Source organism: Telmatherina bonti, assembly GCF_933228915.1.
Source record: "Telmatherina bonti genome assembly, chromosome: 21".
Lineage (NCBI taxonomy): Eukaryota > Metazoa > Chordata > Actinopteri > Atheriniformes > Telmatherinidae > Telmatherina > Telmatherina bonti.
The window spans coordinates 14,721,865-14,742,094 of NC_136630.1; the positions used below are offsets into that span (position 1 = coordinate 14,721,865).

Sequence of the window (20,230 nt, forward strand, 5' to 3'; positions counted from 1 at the left end):
GTTACTGCTGGAGACTGAGGGTTTATGTTGTCACATTAAGCCATGCTGTCAGTGGCATGTTTTTCACACATGATGAAAGGCTTCACACTACCGCAGTTTTATTTACCACCCCGCTGGTTGTGATGCTCTGCTATACTAACTCCCTACACACCAGTAGGAAAACAAAATCTGGCTGATATCTCAACCCTCATTAGGTGTTGAGTAAATACACAGCAAAGACTGAATTACTGGCCAAAGACATATTAACAGCGGCACTACTGGATAAAACTGAAAATACATAGTTGTGCCTTTTTTTTTGTTTTTTACTTAAAAAAAACATCTCAGTTTGTCCTTTAAGTGCTTCTCTAATCTCTGTTGTTTTCTTTTTGTGACCGCAGGGCCTCAACAGATTTTCCAGGTCACCCAGGCTTCCTCATGTGAGTTCCATGCAAATTCAGCACCTGAGTTTCTGAGGTGTTGTTTTGTTTTTTTTTTGTTTTTTTTGTTTGTTCTTCATACATGTATTTTAGAACATGCTTGTAAGTTATGATGAATATGTTAAGGCTTGTGTGGAGTGCAATTAAATAGGGTTAGTAGGTGTGAAATGTGCATTTACAACATTAATATCAGCACCTGGTTTTTGACTGCATGTGTCTGGCCTTTTTTGAGGTACCCCCCCTTGTTTTTCTGGGACATACTGTACTGGTGAGTTCAGTGGGAGGGCCCTGTGCAAGGTCTTCCCCTACAGGTTGAAACTAATTTAGAACAGACAGAGCAGTTCAGTCCCTGGAGTTAGCTCACTAACTGGGTCAATAGCTCTCCTAATGGGGAACCTTATGAACTACTTTTCTCAGCATCTTGTACGACATCTTTTTAACAATTTTTTCTGCATCTATTATTTGAAGAAAGCCAAAATACTCACTTCATATGATATTAAAAGTTCAAGTAAAGCCGGAGTAAATACATGTTAACTTCTTTACACTTCAGAAAATTGTGTAATATTAGTCAATTTCTATGACTAAATAAAGTCTCCAGGTATATAAAACTATCGCTCAAAATCTTGAACATATAAGCAGCAGGAAGTGACTCAGTAAATATGGTCAGCATATTTCTAATAAAAGTGCCAACCCATGGCCACTCGTGGGAAAGTTGACAAGTAACTTGCCCACAAAAAGTGGATGGCCCATTTACCAGTTTTCTGAATTTACAAACCAGTTTGGCAACAAGAGGACAAAGACTTATCATTGTACTTCTTTTCTTCAAGTAAATAAACAATGGTATTACTATTGCGTTTTCTTAAAATAGTCAGATTTATTTTCTACTTATACGGTAACTTTAGGTCTTATTTTGTTTTATTGTGCTGAACTTTGTCACTGCAGCCGAAAGGCAGGATTTTAAAATAACTTTACTGCTATTAATAAAGTAATAGTTAGTTACATGTTAATTTACACAATTAAATACTTGTAAGTTTCTATTGAAGTGCAGCTGTGGAAAATGATGAATGATGCCAACATTTGTGTGCCTAAAAGCTGCAAAGAGCTTCATGCTGCAAGTAAGGAAGAGCACATTTTATCTATTGTTTATAGAAAAGCATAAAAAGCATGACAATGCTACCAATCTCTAAGCTAAAGACAATACAAAACATAAACCATGAGATTTGCCAAGAGTTTCCTGAGGTGCCTCTGTGCATGACTTTGTCTGGGCCTCAAGGCTATCTGAACTGCTACTCCCTGCAGAATACCTGTAATTTATCCTGCACCAGTGAGATTACAGGATTATGGAAATGAAGGAAGGGGTGTGGGTTCAAGTAAAAAAAGAAAAATTTACTTTCAAGTGGAATAAAAAAAAAAAAAAAATAGCTTTGTTACAAGGTGCACCTTTTTTTTTTTTTTCCTAAACTAGAATATTTTAGATCATTTAGTCATTTTCTCAGATAGTTGCAGGTAACAACACTACAGACTTGCTCACACTGAAACTCTCCTAACAGTGTTTTTATTGACAAAAAAAAAGATAAGGCTCAAAGGCAGCCTTTATCTAATGTATGCCGCCTTGCAGGTTTTCAGTGTGTCCCTGCCCCAACACAGCTTACTCAAGTTAACAAGTTATCCTGCAGAGCTTCATAGGCTGTTGGATCCATGTAATTTAAGTCAGGTGTGTTGGGAAAGGAATAAAAAAAATAAAAGAAAAACTGTTGGACTGCTGTCCTTTGTGGGACCAAACTGAGTAGTTTTGGTATGTCACAATGGTCAGTTCCCCAAAATGTTTGAAGTCACAGTCATCACATTTTGAATTGCAAATCATTCGAGTCAAATGAATCCGTTCTAGTGCAAACTGCAAATGGTGCTTTAATATTATTAATAATTATTATCATCAATTTTATTTAAAACACTGCTCAAGAAAGCCAAGGTGCCTTTACAATATCAACAAATCAAAGTAAATAATTGCAAATAAAAAGTAAATAAAGCCGTCAAAGTACAATAAAAACAAAAGAGCTGAATTAAGCCAATAAGAAAAAGTGGAAATAAACTAGTTAAACAGATGAATTGGCCCTTCAATGGACTGGCGACCTGTCCAGGGTGTACCCTGCCCTTCGCCCAAAGACTGCCGGGATAGGCTCCAGCTTCCCAGCTACCCTAATCACATTAAGCGGTTAGGATAATGAATGAATGAATGAACAGATGAATTGAAAGAGTTAAAGGCTGAAGGCAAACAGGTGAGTTTTCAGAAGAGTCAAAGTTATGGAGGTTGGTAGGAAGGTAGCTTCAGGGTTTTGGAGCTGAGCAGCTGGAGGTCCTGCTCCCCATGGTAACAAGACGATGGACAGGATAGTGAGATGAAGGGAGGACGAGGATCTGAGGGGACAGGAGAGGATGCCAGTACGGACCAGATCGGACAGGTGTGGAGGAACAAGATGATGAATGGCCTTTAAAGTAAAAAGAAGAATACAGAAATGTACTGTATGGGGACCCAGTGAAGCTGTTGGAGGACAGGGATGGTGTGGGAAGAGGATGTGGTTTTAGTGATTATCCTTGCAGCAGAATTCTGGACCAGGTGAAGTTAATGGAGTGATTTGTGAGGAAGACTACAAAAAAGGGTATTACAATCGTCAAGGCAGGAGGTGACCAGGCTATGGACAAGAATGGTAGTGGGAGGGAGGGGTGACGGAGGGGGTGAAGGCGGGTAATGTTGCACAGATGGAAGTATGCAGACAGAGTTATGTTATTGATGTGAGGTTGAAAAGATAAGATGCTCCTGAAGATGACATGTAGACTCGTAACCTGAGAGGAAAATGGAACTGAAGAACTGAAACCATTTTCCAGCAGTATGCAGACACACAACTGTGTTTTCATCAAGGACACAGTGTCTGACTGATTCCCACATCTGATATTGCCAGTAAACACAGTGACTTAAAAACACTGAGTCACTGATACCAGAAGAATCCACAATCCTGCAGGTTTTTGCTGTATCCCTGCTCCATCACACCTGACTTACTTTAAACGCATCCAACGGCCAAAAAAGTTCTGCACAGTTATTATCTGAGTTTGGTGTCTTAGAGCAGAGATAGAAAACTGCAGGATTGCGGTCCTCAAGGAGGCTGGACACCCCGACTGTCCAACATTCACTGAAAAGATTTTTAAGTCTGGTGCATTTGAGGCCTAAGACCCCATCCATCTGAAGATAAGTGCATTCAAACCACTGATCTCTTAAGTGCATTCAGCTACACTTTTCATCAAAGGTTTTGATGTAAAACTACTTCAAACTTTTACCATTCGAGGAATGTTACCTTACACAGCACTTAGATTACTCAGTACCAGCCATCACATCCACGTGTTCACATACTTCTAGCTCATACACCCTTCAGTCAGATGTTTCAGGGATTGCAGACATTTTGGGATTTTTACCTTTTATTTTTTAAGTGTTTATTGTAAATGCACTGTATACAGGCCTTTGTAGCGCTGCTGCTGCTGAGTGAGCTACTCTGCTCTAATATTTGGGCATTTATAAGCCAGAAGTTATGATATGGTGAACAGTACAAATCTGTAGTTTAGACTGTGCCTCTTTAAACTGGCTAACAGTGAGAAGAAGATCATTTCCTGTACTGTCAAACTCTCGAGCAAGAGAAATACATACTCTTGTGAGGAGCAGATATGGCTACTGTATCAAATGTAATTGTTATTTCTAACTGTGAGCTGTAGTTTTGTTTGTTTGTTTGCCAAAATGGCAGGTTCATTTTTCATGAATAGTACAAATAAAGTTACATTTGTATGGAAAACAATATTTTTTTTCTGCAACTGTATACAATACTCAAATACGGAGAAGCCTCTTTCTTAAACCACGGGCCTCGTCTGTGGAACAGCCTGCAAGAGAACCTCAGGGCTGCAGAGACTGTTGATGCTTTTTGAAAGAGACTCAAGACCTCTTTAACTTTGCTAATAGCTTAATTTTATTTGGGTGTTATTTAGTGCATTTTCTTTATCATTTATTAATTTATATTAATATTTGTTTATTTATTTATTTTTTATACTTATTTTTGTGTTTATTCATTTATGCTTTTTTTGTTCTTAATTATTATTATTTTTTTTTTTTTTAGATCTTGTTTTTACTTTTTAACTCCAGTGTTGTCCCCAGGGGGATCCTCCACATCTGGAGCTATGCCTAGAGGGTCTGTAGGGTTGTTGGTGCGGAGACTGTTCTGCTTGGTGTGATTGGTGGAATTTCCCACTGTAGCCCTGGCTGTGTAGACTCCTACCTGCCCAGCTTTGGACGGTTTCTGTAGGTGATGCCCCCTGGGGTCCTCAGTGTGGCTGTTCCTGGTGTGGATGGATCCCCAAGATATCATTTCCTCATTTCAGTGTCAAGCCAGATGTTCATCTTCGAGATGTTTACCATCTATCACATTTTTATACTGATGTTTTGGTTAAAGAGACACAGACTAAAAGCTGGGGTGGAGGGCAGGATGTATACAGTGGAGGTGTGTGTGGGAAGATGTGTGTGAAAAGGCATGTATGTTTTGGAATTCTACTGCTTTTGACTTGAATGTGTGATGATTTTAATATATATTTTCATAATTTGTGTTAAATCTGTAAATCACTTTGAGCTGCTTTTGTATGAAAAGTGCTGTATAAATAAAGTTTGCTTGGATTTTATTTAAAATACATAACTAGGCTTTTCTAATTAAGTAACAGGTGAACTCATATATCATCCATCACTACAAGTTTGTCAAGCAAATTCTTTCATCACTCATGTTCAGTGTTGTTCAGCCCGCTAAAGCCCGATTCATGAAAAATGGTAAGAAAAGGTCAATTTTTTGAGTATGAGGTCTTTACTTGGCCTTTTAATAAAATGTAACAAAAAAAAAAACATTTTTGGGGGGGGATATTTACCACTTAATACCATGCGATGTGTCAAAATGATTAAAGTGTCATCTTCTGCTTCATGGTGTCTTATCAGGGGGCAGAAAACAAGTATCAGCTGGTGTTCAGAATTTTTGAGCAAAGTTTTTTACCATGAAGTGGTGCAAAATGTCTTAAAAACTTTGAGTAGCCAATATGATACGTTTAGCTTTATAGGGTTTGGAGAATTGAGGAGACAGTTATTTCTTCATAAAGGTGTCAGTCTGGAAAATTTGGATGTCACATTCCCATCCTTCCTTCCTTCCTCATGGCTGGAGGGGGCTGTTATGTAACAGTGAAAAATAGACATAATAAAGTGTGATTAGCAGCTGAACAAATGTCAAATTATGAGAAGAAGTTTCTTTTTTTGAAATCCCATGAAAGTACATATCAATAGTTTTAAATCAAGAAGCTTTTTCATTAATTACCAAACCTATATCACCAGTGAGGGCCACTGCTATGCTATCCTGTTCATTTCTGTCAGCTGCATGAGGATTAAATCAGTGGTAAAATTATCTGTGGAGCTGGAAAAGAGGCGATAATGAACCTATACTTAGCACAACCATATACACTGTACAGAAAAACATTTCCAAAATAAAAACATTTTTTTCAACTGTTTGTGACTGCTGATCCAAAGGCATTAGTGTTTTTAGAGAAAAACCTTTTTGTCAATGAAAGATTTGGTAACGCAGATATTTCCAGGCAATAAAATCCCGTGAGTGCTAACCTTAAATTTGCCCGTCACCAAATTACAAACTACTGAGCTTTGTTTTGAGTTGATCAAAGTGAGCTTGCACGGAAGCAGGCTGGTTAGCAGACTGCAGGTGCTCTGAAGGTGATAAGTGGAAATCCAGCCATCTCGTTTTGTCATTTCAGACCTGCTGAAAAAAATTCTGATTTCAAATCAAAGCAAAACTTTCATGGTCTAACTTCAGTTTTGCTTTACTCTGACGTTTCATTTGTTTGATTGTTTTATTGCCATAAATTGCAGCAGTTATTATAGAATAACTCACTTAACAAGATAAAAGCTGTGCATTTTAGTTGTAACTCATTAAACTAATTATTTCTCTCTCAGATTTCGTTGACTGTTATGAAAACAAATCAGCATTTTGTGTTTCTTGTTTGAGCGTACAGGTACTAAGTCTTTATGCTTGTATTTCTGCTTTTAGCAGGAACCCAGACTTCCCTCTATTGTGGAAACGAAGGGAGATGACCCGGACGACTCCTTCCACCTCTCTCCAGCCACGCGCTCCCGTCGTAACCTCCTTCTGCCCAGCTTCACCAGCCCTGTTCGTCGCACCTCACTGGGTAACCTGTTGGGGGATGAGCTGCGGCAGTTCAACGCCCTGCGACGCTGCCGTTCCCCAAACCTTAGCCGAGGTTTCCTCGGACAGAGCCCATCCCCTCAGCCACCATCAAAAAAGGACCACAGCACTCCTGTGTTAGGCGCAAATATGGCCTCAACTTCAGCGCAGGGAGAGTTTGGAGCAGAGCAAAAGCCTTCAAAGCTGCTAATCCCAACTGTGACTTGTTTTCCACCTCCAGATCTCAGCCCCAGGTATTGTGAAAGCTGTTGTCCAATTCCAGTTTTATAAAACCAGCAGAGTGTGAGCAAAATGTTAATTGTCTGACATTTATAGTTCGAATCTTAAATGGCATTCAATGAAATATCTTTTTACTCCTGTATTTAAAATATCTTTTTGGTTCATGATGTGAGAAAGAAGATGGTGATTTTTTTTTTCCTTCTTCATTAGTCTTCCAAAGCATGTCCACTCACAAATCATCCCATACTGGTTTGGCTCATTAACTGCACCACAGTGCCGATCTGCCCTTTTCAAACAATATTTTAAGACAGTCTTTTCCCTTTTTTGTGCCTCTTTCAGATATCCGCATTATTATGAAGTATCAACGGTGAATGCAGATTCGTGTGAATTCTTTTGCATTAATAAATGTCCAGAGTGTATTAATTCTGAGTTAAGCTTATAGATTACATATTTTAAAGGTAATAGCCCAAAATAACATGTCTGGGATGTTCTTAATAAGCTGTAACTGTGATGATCTTCATCATTCATGTCAGAGAAACCTTCATCATGTGCCTTATGTTAATAGATTGTGTTTGCATATTTCAGCAGATGTCACTGCATTTCATTACCGGAGCTTCTTATTCTCTTGTCCCAACCATCTGTATTCATAATGTATCCCAAAGTAACCCAGTAAGATATAGATATGGGTAAGGCCCAGTTCAAAGGGCTCAAGTGTCCCCCCTCCTCCCCCTCAGATGAGGCTCCTCTCGTCAGCTTCAAACCCACATGGGTTTCTGCCAGCAGCAGGTCCCATGGCACGTTCCTCAGTCGTCTTAAGGCTCTGATGACAACTGCAAAGCTCTACTGTTACATTGACCCTTGCTTCTCCTCTCCTCACCCCCTCTCCTGCCAGGGTTGTAGATGGCATCGAAGACAATGGGCACACATTCCATTTCACCGTGGAACACAGCGGGCCGAACGCCAGCACAGGTGGCAGCTCTCAAGGTAAGTCAAGCCGCCTCCAGCTGCGAAGGTTAAATGGGTGCCAGATGGCTGGAGGTAAATTCAAGAGTTCAAACATTGGACACCACAGGGTGGACCTCCCTCCTTCTGGGGAAATCTGAGAACACAGCAGAATGAAATAGCAGCCAAGTGTCTAAAGAGTCAACGAACATGTTAAAGGACAAATGAGGTCAGATCAGGGTTTTTACTGATATTCGCAATACTTCTCAGGTAACGATCATGTTCAGTTCAGCTGATGTCCAGCTATTTAACTGAATGGAAGGCTTAGGCAGACGTGTTTAGCAACATGCTGCAGAAGAACAGAAAAAAAGTAAATATGACTTAATATTTTAAAAACTAACCCCTAATTGTTGTGGTTCCTGCCTACATTTCTCTAGTGGATTTAGTTTCCAAATGGTCGGGATCTGTCAGAGGTCCTCGTCAGCATCCATCTTTAAAATTTGCAGCATAAAGGTTGATAAAAAGTCAAATCTGTCCAGTTAGCTTTGCATAAGCTAATGTGTCTGCATCTATCATCCTGATATTAAAATATATATATATATATATATATATATATATATATATATATATATATATATATATATATATATATATATATATATATATATATATATATATATATATATATATATATATATATATATATATATATATATATATATATATATATATACATAGATTTATTTAATTTGATATTTTGGCAGTAATTTATATTGCTGTTGTATTCCATTGTATAATACCCCCCACCATACACATAGACACACACACCACCACCGCCACCACACCAAAACATATAACTCTCCCATTTTCCTGTTTTCCAGAAATCCTATCAAATGAAAAATAGATTTTAGAAAAGAATTAATGATGATAAAAGAACAGGAGTAAAATTAATATTAGTGTTCTCCTTCTCTTCTCGCAGAGTCCACACACACAAACAGCACCCTGCTGCTGGAGACAGAGGAAGTCAAGCAGAGCATCAGCCTTCTCAATGTTAAGGTAAAATACACTGACTTATACCAGATTTAAAAGTGATGGGACTCAACTTAATGTACCTTGTGAATTTAAATGCCATGCACATTAGCTCTATATTTCCCTCATCACAACTTCTGTCTTTGGGTTATTTTCCAATGATTGTATAAGAACATATTGAAATACATCTTTGGATGTACTAAAACTAAAATTTTGTTTTTAAAACACTAAAACCTAAAACTCCTCAAAAATCCCTGATTTGAGATACTGATGTTGAGTCTTTTTTTTTTTTTTAACCTTCCTTCTTTATTTTATAATCAAAGGACTGGTGTTGCTCACGCACTTCCTCCTTGCAACAATACTTGAGTTTTGTTGAAAACAAGTAATTAGGAACAAGGACCTTTTGGCCCTTTTTTTGACTGACTGTATATAAACAGTTATTCTTTGCATCTCCAGTGGTAAAATCTCATCATGCAGGTCATGCTCTAGTGAAAGGAGCTCATTCATCTCAACAGAAAATATCACTTTGGATGATTGGGTTCAATAAACAGTCATTTGTCAGAGAAGCTGTCCACTGAGGATGTGACCTTATTCATGAGTTTACTATCAGGAATTTGCTTGCTTCATGAGAGAAATGGTAGTGTGAACTGCGCCAGTACAGATTTCTTCCTTGATCTGGATCAGGTAACTGGTCTGCAAGTGTGAACACGTCCTTCATCTGACTAAAGTTAAAGCAGGTGAATTAAGAGGATTAGGATTGCCTCTTGAGTTCATTTTTATTAGCGAAGCATAAGAATGCTTAAAACAACTTTTAGAAATAATAGTAACAACAATCCACCTTTGGTTGTGGGTTGCCTGGCAACCTTCACTCTTACTTGAATTCCTTATTTCCTGTTTTTCTGCATTGTTTTTTTCCCTTATTTACATCTCAGCGGATGTCAAAAAATCTTGCCGACGTTTGTGGAGTAAAACCGTTGTATTTTTTTATGGCATGTCAGTGCTGTCCATGTGATATGGACCCTCTAACAGCATGGTAGAATATATATCAAGTACACTAATATGCTAAACGATGTTATGCACTCTCTCCACAGATGGGCACTTTAAACCAGGAAGTATCAGAACTTAGTAAGAGTCTGCACCAAATGATGCATCTCCTCCAGGCTCACATATCTGTAGACTACCACAGCGCCTCATTTCCCTCCCATCCTTATTCAGTGTCCAGCCCTCCCACAGACCCCAGCGCCTGCAGGTCATTCAACCCTGCTTCAGCTCTCTGCCACCATAATGATCCAAGGAGCCTCAAAGCCCACAGCCACCAAAGTGCACCAGCTACTGGTCATTGGAGCTGCAGTGGAATGACTGAATCCCAAACACAGAGCCACCAGCCCCCCTCTTCACCCAGCAACTCCTGTCTGTCACTCTCTGTGAACTCTGCATCTAAACTAGACAGAGACAGCATGTCCTCACATTTGTGGACCAGCTCTTCTCTTCTTGGGATCAGTCCAGGCTATCAGGGGAGAAGTACTGGTCCAGCAAGACATGAAGACTCCAGACCTCTCAGTGCTAGTCCAACCAGTATCAGCCAATCCCAGCCCAGTTTGTGCCTGCAGCCTCCCAGTGATAGCGATGAATTCTCATGCCTTTTGTCCAGTGCTCCTACAGGTACATCCACTCAGAGCCTGCTGGACACATCACCCAGTTCTTACTCCCACCTCAACCTTCCACAAAGCTCAAGTGAGGCAATTTGTGCTTTGATGTCCACCTCACCATCTCATCATCTGATCCAGGAAACCTCTATCTTTCAACTGGAGAACTCTCATCCTTCCATCCATACTATCTCTACCTCTTCACCCACATTACTCTGCCAGCCGACCGTCTCTTCTCTGGATTCGGGGTCACCACAACTGGATGTCCTCGAGTCCTGTCTCCCACTTGGCGACCCAGCTGCCTTAGAGCACAACAGTTTGGAGTGCCTGCTGGGAAACAGAGACTCCGTGGAAAGCAGGGACAGCGAAAGCGCATCATCACGGCGGTCAAGTATTGGTGTTCAGACTCAGAGCACTGAGCAGTCTTGGTGTCTGGACCTCACCGACTGAAGTAGCTGGAACAGAGCAGCCCTCAGCGAGGTACAGAGTGTATCGCACTGCAAACATACAGTATTTTTCAAAAGTGAATACTATTAGTGGGCGCTCTTTTCCCCCTTCTTGATTCTTGGGCTCTCACACATGTCACTTTCTATGCAAAAAGCATGTATTAGTGCATTAACTCGGCTTTACTGAAGTATGTCTACAACAAAAAGCTCCACAACAATGGCTGCAGTATACGCTGTATATTTTTCCAACATTTTCAGAGCATTTTAACATTAATAATACCTGTTACCTCCTTGCATGGTAAAGTTGTTTATTCTTTTTCCTAAGGAAAATGTTTCCAAATCAATGTGTAAGCATTCTACATGACAACACGTCGATTGTGTATACAGATACTGTATTTATATGGCAGCAAATTCAGAAGTGATGAATATTTTAATATACACAGGAACAAAAACGACGCTTCCTTGCATGTTGGAAATGGAGTACATCCACTTTACTGCATAGTGCATACATTGCATTGATTTTGTTTCTCTGTTCATCATTATTAGTAAATTCAGAGTGCTTCTATTTACTGTCCAAGCTCCATGAAGCAACACACAGTATATTATTTATAGTTTCAGCTTTAAGTTCATTCACCATTTCCACTTTGTGCATCCAAAGATTTTAATGAATTTAATGTTTAAAAAGCATCAACAATAAACATTTCTGCTGATAAAATTGACATATACATATTTAGGTCATAAAGTGGTTCCCATGAAACATTTAAACCTTCTTGATTCAGAAAATGTGAATGCCTCAGTGAAAAACTGAGGATGCTCTTACATTATTCAGAGTATTCAGGAATTTTAGTCTTTTTGAATGATTTCTCTTCGGCTGATAATAAATACACACAAAAAAAAAAGTGTTACTGAGTTCTTTACCGTGTTGTTACACTTGTTATAATTTCAGCAGTATGTCATCATAATGAGGCCGCACGGTGGCATAATGGTTAGCACTGTGGTCTCACAGCAAGATGGTTGCTGGTTTGATCCTCAGCTGGGGCGAGTGGTTATTCTGTGTGGAGTTTGCATGTTTCTCCCCGTGTATGCGTGGGTTACTCTAAATTGCCCATAGGAGTGAGTGTGAGTGGTTGTTTGTCTCTGTGTGGCCCTGTGATGCACTGGCGACTTGTCCAGGGTGTACCCTGCCTTTCACCCAAAGCCAGCTGGGGTAGGCTCCAGCTTCCCCATGACCCTGAATTGGAGTAAGCGGTTTAGAAAATGAATGAACATTGGAAATGGAAGTGAAAGACGTCTCTGATGACGCCTCAGTTCATTTCTGCTCCTGACAGCCAAATGTTCAACATGCTTCCATAAAATTCATTCATCACTGGGTGCATTTCCTAGCATTATAATTTGTTTATTTTAATGTAATAAATGAATCACAATAAAGTTTAAAAAAATTAAAAATGAAATACAAGGATTTGCTAATTCTTTTAAACCTATATTCAAGAATACACTACATAAACAAGATATGTTCAAACTGATCTTTTTGTGAACATATTCGCTCATTTCGAATTTGATGCCTATAACACATTCTAAAAAAGACGGGACATTAATTACTGTGTTACATCACCTTTCATTTTAAACAACACTCAGTGTGTTTGGGATTGTAGAAGGAATTCTTTTCCATGCTTGCCTGATGTACGACTTCAGTTTGTCCACAGTTAAAAAAAAAAATGCCATGGGCATGAACACACCTCCATAACACCACTGATGCTGGCTTTCAAATTTTGCACTGATAAAAATCCAGATAATCCATTTCCTCTTTAGTTCAGGAGACACAACATCCACGGTTTCCAAAAACAATTTGAAATGTGGACTCGTCAGACCACATCAAACTTTTCCACTTTGTGTCAGTCCATTTCAGATGTGCCCTGAGTGTTTCTGGGTTCGGTTGATATGTGGCTTTTGCTTTGCATGGTAGAGTTTTAACTACCAAATATCTTTAGTCAAAGATGTAGTGACAAACTATGAACTAAAATGGTTTTCTGAAGTATTCATGAGCCCACATGGTAATGCTTTTTGCACAATGATGCTGGTTTTTAATGGAGTTACGCCTGAGGGATCGAAGGTCATGGCCATTTGACCTTGTTACTGACATCATTTTTCCAGATTCTCTGAATCTTTTGATGATATTATGAATGTTAAATGAGGAAATCCTCAAATTCTTTTAAATTCTACAGAGAAACATTGTTCTTAAAATGTTTGACTATTCATTTGTTCACAAAGTGTTGAACCTCGCCTCCATTCTTGCTTTTTAACGATTGAGCCTTTCTGGGATGTTCCTTTTATTCCCAATGAGGTTACTCTCTTGTTTCTGATTAACCTGTTCACCTGTGGAACGTTCCAAACTGGGGATTTTTGTCCCAGCTTTTTTTAAAACCTGTTGCAGGCATCAAATTCAAAATGAGTGAATATTTGCAAAAAAAAAAAACAAACAAAAAAAAACAACATTATAGTTTATCAGTTTAAACATTAAACTTTTCTTTGTAGTGTATTCAATTGCACATAGGTTAAAATGATTTGCATATCATTGTATTCTGTTAATAAATATGTTCTACACACCATATCCTAAGTTAGCGTTGTCCTTCTACATTCATATAAAAAGAAGTTTCCATTCTTTCTCAACAAGTTGAGTTTGTTTTTTTTTTTTCTCTGATAATGAGGTGACTTTAAAATATATGTGCTTTACGCATGTCAGGAAAAAAAAGAAGCTTACCATAACTGTTTACAAGCTTCAAACTATCAGTGAGTAAGCAGATCTCACAAAAAACACAAGCATGTCCTCCAAGTTAATCAGTGGTGGGAAATTTGGCATCCATGTTTGACTTTGACAAACCTGGATGAGTCAGATGGTCAGTATGAAGTTAATAATTAAGTGGTGATTAAAACGTAAGCAGAGCTGCCAGCACTTCTGTGACACAAGCAGGATTAAATGTTATTATGTTATGGAAACTTAAAGTGACGGTTGGATTTTGATGCATAAAAACTTTTATTAGGATTATTTTGCTGTCCTCAACATCAAGTTTTCATACTTCTTGATTAAATTGCTACCTTCAGTTCAACACTGTCTGCGGCTTTAGGAAGCTGAATGGGCACCCTTCATTCAAAAGCTTGCTGGTTCAACCTCTGCGTCACCCAGTTTACTTGTTAAAGTGTCCTTGGACAAGATACTAAACCCCACGTTGCCTTTCAGTGTGTTCCTCAGTGTTAAGTCAAACACTGCAAGATCCCTTTACGTCAGTTACTTGTTGATCTGAACCAGTTTTTGAGTCAGCGTGCCTGACTCAAACCCCTCCACTCCACACAGTCCTCATTTACAAAGTGCTCACTGGCTCTAACAACTCACTGGAAGAATCGCTGCTCCAGAGCAGCTTCAAATGTTGCTTCAGAGCCAGAGCAGGAATCTGAATGGTCTTTTCCTGATTTTTGAGTGAAAAGAATTATTTATAAAGAAAAGATAATGATTATGCAAATGGGAGGAAATACTCTGTGGAGTAGCAGATAAAATCAATTTCTATTAAAATAAAAACTACATGAAAGGAAGCTTGTATAACTTTATATGATGGGATAAAACTTAAGGGAAACAATAAAGTTTATCTAAATATAACCCTCTCAATAAAAATAAATCACGGACATAAAATGCGTAATGAAATGCATCAGATAGCATAAAATTGAAACATTTTCAGAGGCTATTTTGAAGGAAGATTTGGATGTTACCTGCCTCTGTTTAGTGGGCAGTATTCCATTAAGTGGGGTACCACTTGGTAGGGGTCAGGAAAGCACAAACCGGGTCAGGATGTCTGAAGCGTAATTCAGGGTAACGCCATTTAAGGCTTTAAAGGTGAGCAGTAAGACTTTGAAGTCAGTATGTAATCAAACAGGAAGCCAATGAAGGGAAACGAGCAGCGATGGGATGTGTTTGTTCTTTTCTGACCCTTTTGGTGAGAAAAACATGTTTGACCTGAACATCAAGACCATTCCTTCCAAATTCCCAGCAGTCAGTGGGACATTTCTTTACAAGATTGCAAAGAAGAGCCCCATCGGACTTTGTTTTTTCCCATCGACTCAGTCATCACTGCTGTCACTAGTTATTCATTAAGCCAATTTAAAACTTCAGGAGCCGACAAACCATGAAGTCAATGCAGCAAAGTCAATAAAGGTGATACAAAAGTCACATTATGTTTTATCTTAATATAAATAACCTATTCCTTCCTCACCCATCAGCATGTGTGCTTCTATTCATATAATTTTTCAGGCTGTGTTGTGACAGAAACCTGAATATACTTAAATCATTTAGGATTTTGTGATGAATATATGCTGTCCTCCAAGAACATTTCAAATCCCTGCTGACTTGAAATGTTGTTTTTCATTGTGTAAAAATCCAGAGGGACACCAACAGAGGAATATGATGAAAATAGGGTTGAAAATAGACAACTGAAAACTGGGAATACAGGAGTAAAACAAGAAGGAGGCCAGACTGGCCGCAGCCACAAGTAGATTGTCTTTTTTTCTCCAGAATGTTGAGGCAGCACTTCTAAATATAATCTGCATTGCAGAGGTGCCCTGCTGATTAATTAATACAGACTTTAGGCAGCACCGACTTGGGCCCATCTGGATCATCTCACTGCATTGGCTTTTACTTTATTTACATTCAGGTAAGAGACCAAACAGGACATGGACAGTATGTTTCATATAACTTTGTTTGATCAGTTTATCAGAAAAGTGTTTTAAAACTTTAAAACTTTAATGTTGACATGAAAAACAAGGACATAAAGATGTACTGTATTTATTAATGCTCAGCTGTTTTATATGCAGTCTTTACAAAGGACTTGATGTGAAATGTGCCCGTGGTCAGAATTAAACTCTTTTGTAATACTAAGTAAAGTAAGTAAGTAAAGGTTTATTTATATAAGGCCTTTCAAGATAAAAATCACAAAGCACTTCACAGCAAATCATTAAAACAACATAAAAAACAAAACATCAAGAAAAAACATAAAAACAAACAAAACTAAGTCAAAGCAAGATTAAAAAGATGTGTCTTAAGCTGCTTTTTTACTACTAAAATTAATACTAAATTTAAACATCCCTCCCATATTCTTTTGTACTTTGCTTATATTGGCGGTGTACATCTATCTTTATATCTTAGAAGGTAAGAAAGTAACATTTTATTTACATAGAACATGGCAAGATAAAAATCCCAACGGGATCAGTGAAGAAAAAAATACATGAAACAAAAAGGAGGCTGTGCCTCATTACACAACCTTTTTCATCCTACAATATATAATCAGATGGTTCATAAAGATCAGGACTGGCAGATGCCAAAAATAGAGCAAATGTAGAAAATGATTTAGGAAAACAAAATGTAAGTATAAGTACAATGTATAGATGAATCTGCAAATGCAAATGCAAGATCGGCACTGTGTTGCTGGAGTGTTTCTTGCTCAGCTGTAGGACCGAGCTGGAGGGAACTCATTTGGAGAGAAGTGCCAGGTGAAAATGATTAGCACAGCTGCAGTGTGCTTCTAATTAGTCTCCGTGTTTTTATCTGCAGTGCTGAGCTGAGACTGGATACTGTGGAAGGGCTTTGATGGGCTGTCAACGGTGGAATCTTCACCTGACATTGTGTATTCACGTGTTTTACGAAACCAAGAATAAGAAAAGAGTATTTTCCTGCAAAGCTGCACAGTGACTACATATCTGCTGTGTCCACAACTCTTTAGATGCATGCGCCTGTATTGAGAGTGCACGTTTTGATGACCTGCACCTGAGTTGTGGTCTGGTAAGCAGAGATTTCTACAAATTACTGCTACTGAAAGATTAGCAGCTCTGACCAAATGTTGTTCTCTTTTCAATGCATGTTTCTAAGTCACATGTTTTGTTCATAAGATGTTTTACATAAATGGCATTCGTTAGTAATTACACTGCAGTCTAAGTAAAGCAAGGAAATAAGAAAGGAGTTGTTAGAACAATATTAATTTAGAAATAAGTAACTGAATGAACAGAAATTAGAACAAATCACCAGGGTTATCAGAGGAAACCATATACAGCTGATCACATCCATTTCCAGACGTACCCTTCTGGAAGGACATTGCAGTCATTGCCTCAGAATCTCAAGCTTGTCCACTATGGTAACATTTACTCACAATTTTTAGGTAGAGATCATATTTTTGTTAAAAAATATTATGCTGCCAGCATTTTTTTTTTTAAAAAGTATTGCAAACACTGCTCCACAGCTGGTCTCTTAATTAATATGAACAATGCCGCCTAACAAAGCAGATGACTTACTGTATCTGGTTATGGAAGAAAGTGTTAATTGTGCCAATAAGACAGACATTTCATGATCACAATATTGTAATTACACATTTTATGTAGAAGTGCTTTTCAGGCCACTCAAGGAAATGGTACAATAAAATGAAAGCAGACAGAATTGGTGAGCAGAGTGGCTGAATACTACCAACGGTGCTGAGACAGCTGGAGGGCACGCTGAGGTTGATGGAGGAGATGGCAATGTGCAGGAGATCTGATTGATAAGGAGTGAGGTTGTGGACGGCCTTGAAGGTGTGCAGGAGGATTTTTAATTCTATACCAGATTTAATCTGGAGCCAGTGCAGCTGCTGTAGGACTGGGGTGATGTGATAAAAGGGGGTTTTGGTAATGACACGAACCGTTGAATCCTGGACTATGTGAAGCTCGTGGAGGCATTTGTGAGGGAAACTGAAGAGGAGAGTGTTGCGGGAGGTAGCGAAGCTGTTAACAAGAATAGAAAAGGCAAAAGGACTAAAAGAGATGGGAGATTTTGCATAGATTTATAGACTTCCTAGTAAAGAGGGAAAGATTGTTTATGTTGAATAGTATAGATTTGCAAGTCACCGTTAAATTACAGTTTAGTTTGGGAAAGTTGGTGGTGAAGCAGGATTTTATTTCAGATAAGCAGGTGGTGAGGGATGAGGTGGGAATGTGGAATTATGTTTGCAGGAAAGGTAGAGATGTGCCATCCATGAAGCACTGGAACTAGATGATGAATTTGCAGCAGGAAAAAAAGCTGAGTTCACACCTCCCTTACCTGTTATCCCATCCCACGCAGGTGAGCCAAACCAAGACCCAGAGTTGGTGGCTTTAAAAAAACACAATTCAAATGACTGTAACAAAAGCTGAAAAAGAAACAGATTACGTGTGACTCTTTTGCCCCAAAACCAGCATTCTCAGCTGCTGAAGCTGGTTATAGAACCCAAAAAACCACTACCAGACCTCTGAAACCCTCAGATGAGCAGTTTTGTTACCGGTGTGGAGAGAACGGTCACTTTGTTGCAAAATGCCAATAAAAGAGATGCAGAGAAGAGGCTCCAGGACCGAGCCCTGTGGCACACCTGATGTAATGGGCATGCTGTGGGATGAGAAGGACTGAAGGGTCTGGGGGCTGAATGTCATGTGTTTCATGGTGAATAGTGAACAGTTTTTCTGGGTTGTTGCTCCACTTGTTACCCTTCACCTTTCAGTGATCAGGGTTAAGCCAGGGGTCAGTTTTAGGAATGAAGACGGAGCAAGTTTTACCTGGAGCAAGACTGTCAAAAATGTTACGCAACAGGGTTGATCACAGCTGAAAGGTAGGTAACAATTTATTTTGCTCTTTGTTGTGTTTGTATGTATTTTAAAACCATGGGATTACTAGAAATGTTTATATTGTGGTGGGATCAGTATCATATTTAAAAGAAGATGACAAACAAGTCCATTGTCAGCATACTTGTCTGGATGGTTTATTTTACACAGCAATCCCGCTCCTAACAAGGCAGGTTAAACAAGCAGGGACATGATGGCAAAGCAAATGAGCAGTATAACAAAAAGTGAGAGATTTAAGACAACAGACAAGTGACAGAAACAAGCAAGCAGGAATGGAAAACCATGAATCACACAGGAGAGGACCATTCCCTCAAAGGCCATCATGCTGCAAAACAGGAGCTTTACAGTTAAACAAGTACAAAAACCCAGAAATAATCTACGAGCAAGTGCAAAAGAAATTGCCATATACCCTTACGTTGTCCACTGCCACTTCTTAGCCAGCCCTCCCATGACCCTCTCTGTCATATTTTTTTTTATCACAGAAACAGAGCTGACAAGGCACTCCTTTATTTTCTACATTTCTGCTGTCCTTGGCTCAGAACCCAGCACAGTCATCCTTCTTCATCAGTTTGCTCCTGGTGTTAAACAAATGTAGATGTTTATTTACATCTTGTAGAAATGTTGTTGAAAAGCATTGATAATTTGGTTGATTCTGCTTTGTGGCATAGTTAAGGTGTGTTCTGAAAGTGAGTTGTTAGGAATAGATATCACCAGATTCTGTAAATCAAAACATTTATGGGTATCTAAAGATGTGAGTAAGGAAAAACTGAAAGACCGAAATGGCATGCAATGGAAAAAATACTATGAATGTTTATTCTGAGAACCAGCATGAAGCATGCTTTACAAACCACCAACATATTGGCAGTCTGGTTGTGAATCCACTGGTAAGCATATTTCAGTTGTTCCCTTCTTGATGAGGCAAAAATCCTGATTTACATTTGTATATCTTTTGGAGAATATTTTGAAGTATTTTCACATTGGCTTGCCATTTGATCAGGAAGAGTAGAATAGACTGCCAGAACTTAATGCTTTGATAAACAAAGTTACTGATAGAGAATCAGGCATTTACATGTATGACCTGGCGAGTACACATTGTCCTGGCATTCGTTTCTTGTCATGTGTGAGACAAACCCAGCTGATCAGTTTATAGTTAGTAATATATATATATATATATATATATATATTTTTTTTTTTTTTTTTTTTTTTTTTTCAGTTGTGCACTGAGACATTATAAAAGGACGGTGGTATTCCTATTGAAACACATTTAAGATTTTACATTTGAGAAATATTAATAACCAGGTAACAACACAAATTGTGAGAACATGAAGCCTGTGATTCTGATAGTTTTGGCTGTGTTGCTTATCAGCCAGATTAAGTGCATCATCAAATATGCTGCTCTGTTTTTTGTTTAGTTTTGTTTGGCTCAGAAGTGAAGATGTGACATTGAACACTTAGATAATGGATACAGATTAACATTTTCTTGTGTTTATACTCTTATTTTATATTTCAGGCAAATTTGTGATTGATTATGTCTTTTCTCTTTCAAGACGAAGCCTTAAGGTGTTATTGTGGCGGTCAAAAACACTGTTCTG

The 20,230-nt window shown here is 38.6% G+C and overlaps 1 protein-coding gene across 1 annotated transcript in view; it reads left to right on the forward strand.

The window, feature by feature from the left end:
• The window catches only part of LOC306771244 (voltage-gated delayed rectifier potassium channel KCNH4-like), a gene marked incomplete at both ends in the record, with an annotated part of 44,487 nt that extends 33,504 nt beyond the window's left edge, over positions 1-10,983 (forward strand). Inside the window, 5 exons of the mRNA XM_079260367.1 lie at positions 378-416; positions 6,545-6,930; positions 7,809-7,900; positions 8,838-8,914; positions 9,979-10,983. Coding sequence (XP_079116493.1) covers positions 378-416; positions 6,545-6,930; positions 7,809-7,900; positions 8,838-8,914; positions 9,979-10,983 — 1,599 coding nt within the window. The remainder of the gene's footprint in view (positions 1-377; positions 417-6,544; positions 6,931-7,808; positions 7,901-8,837; positions 8,915-9,978) is intronic.
• Between the last annotated feature and the right edge of the window lie 9,247 nt (positions 10,984-20,230).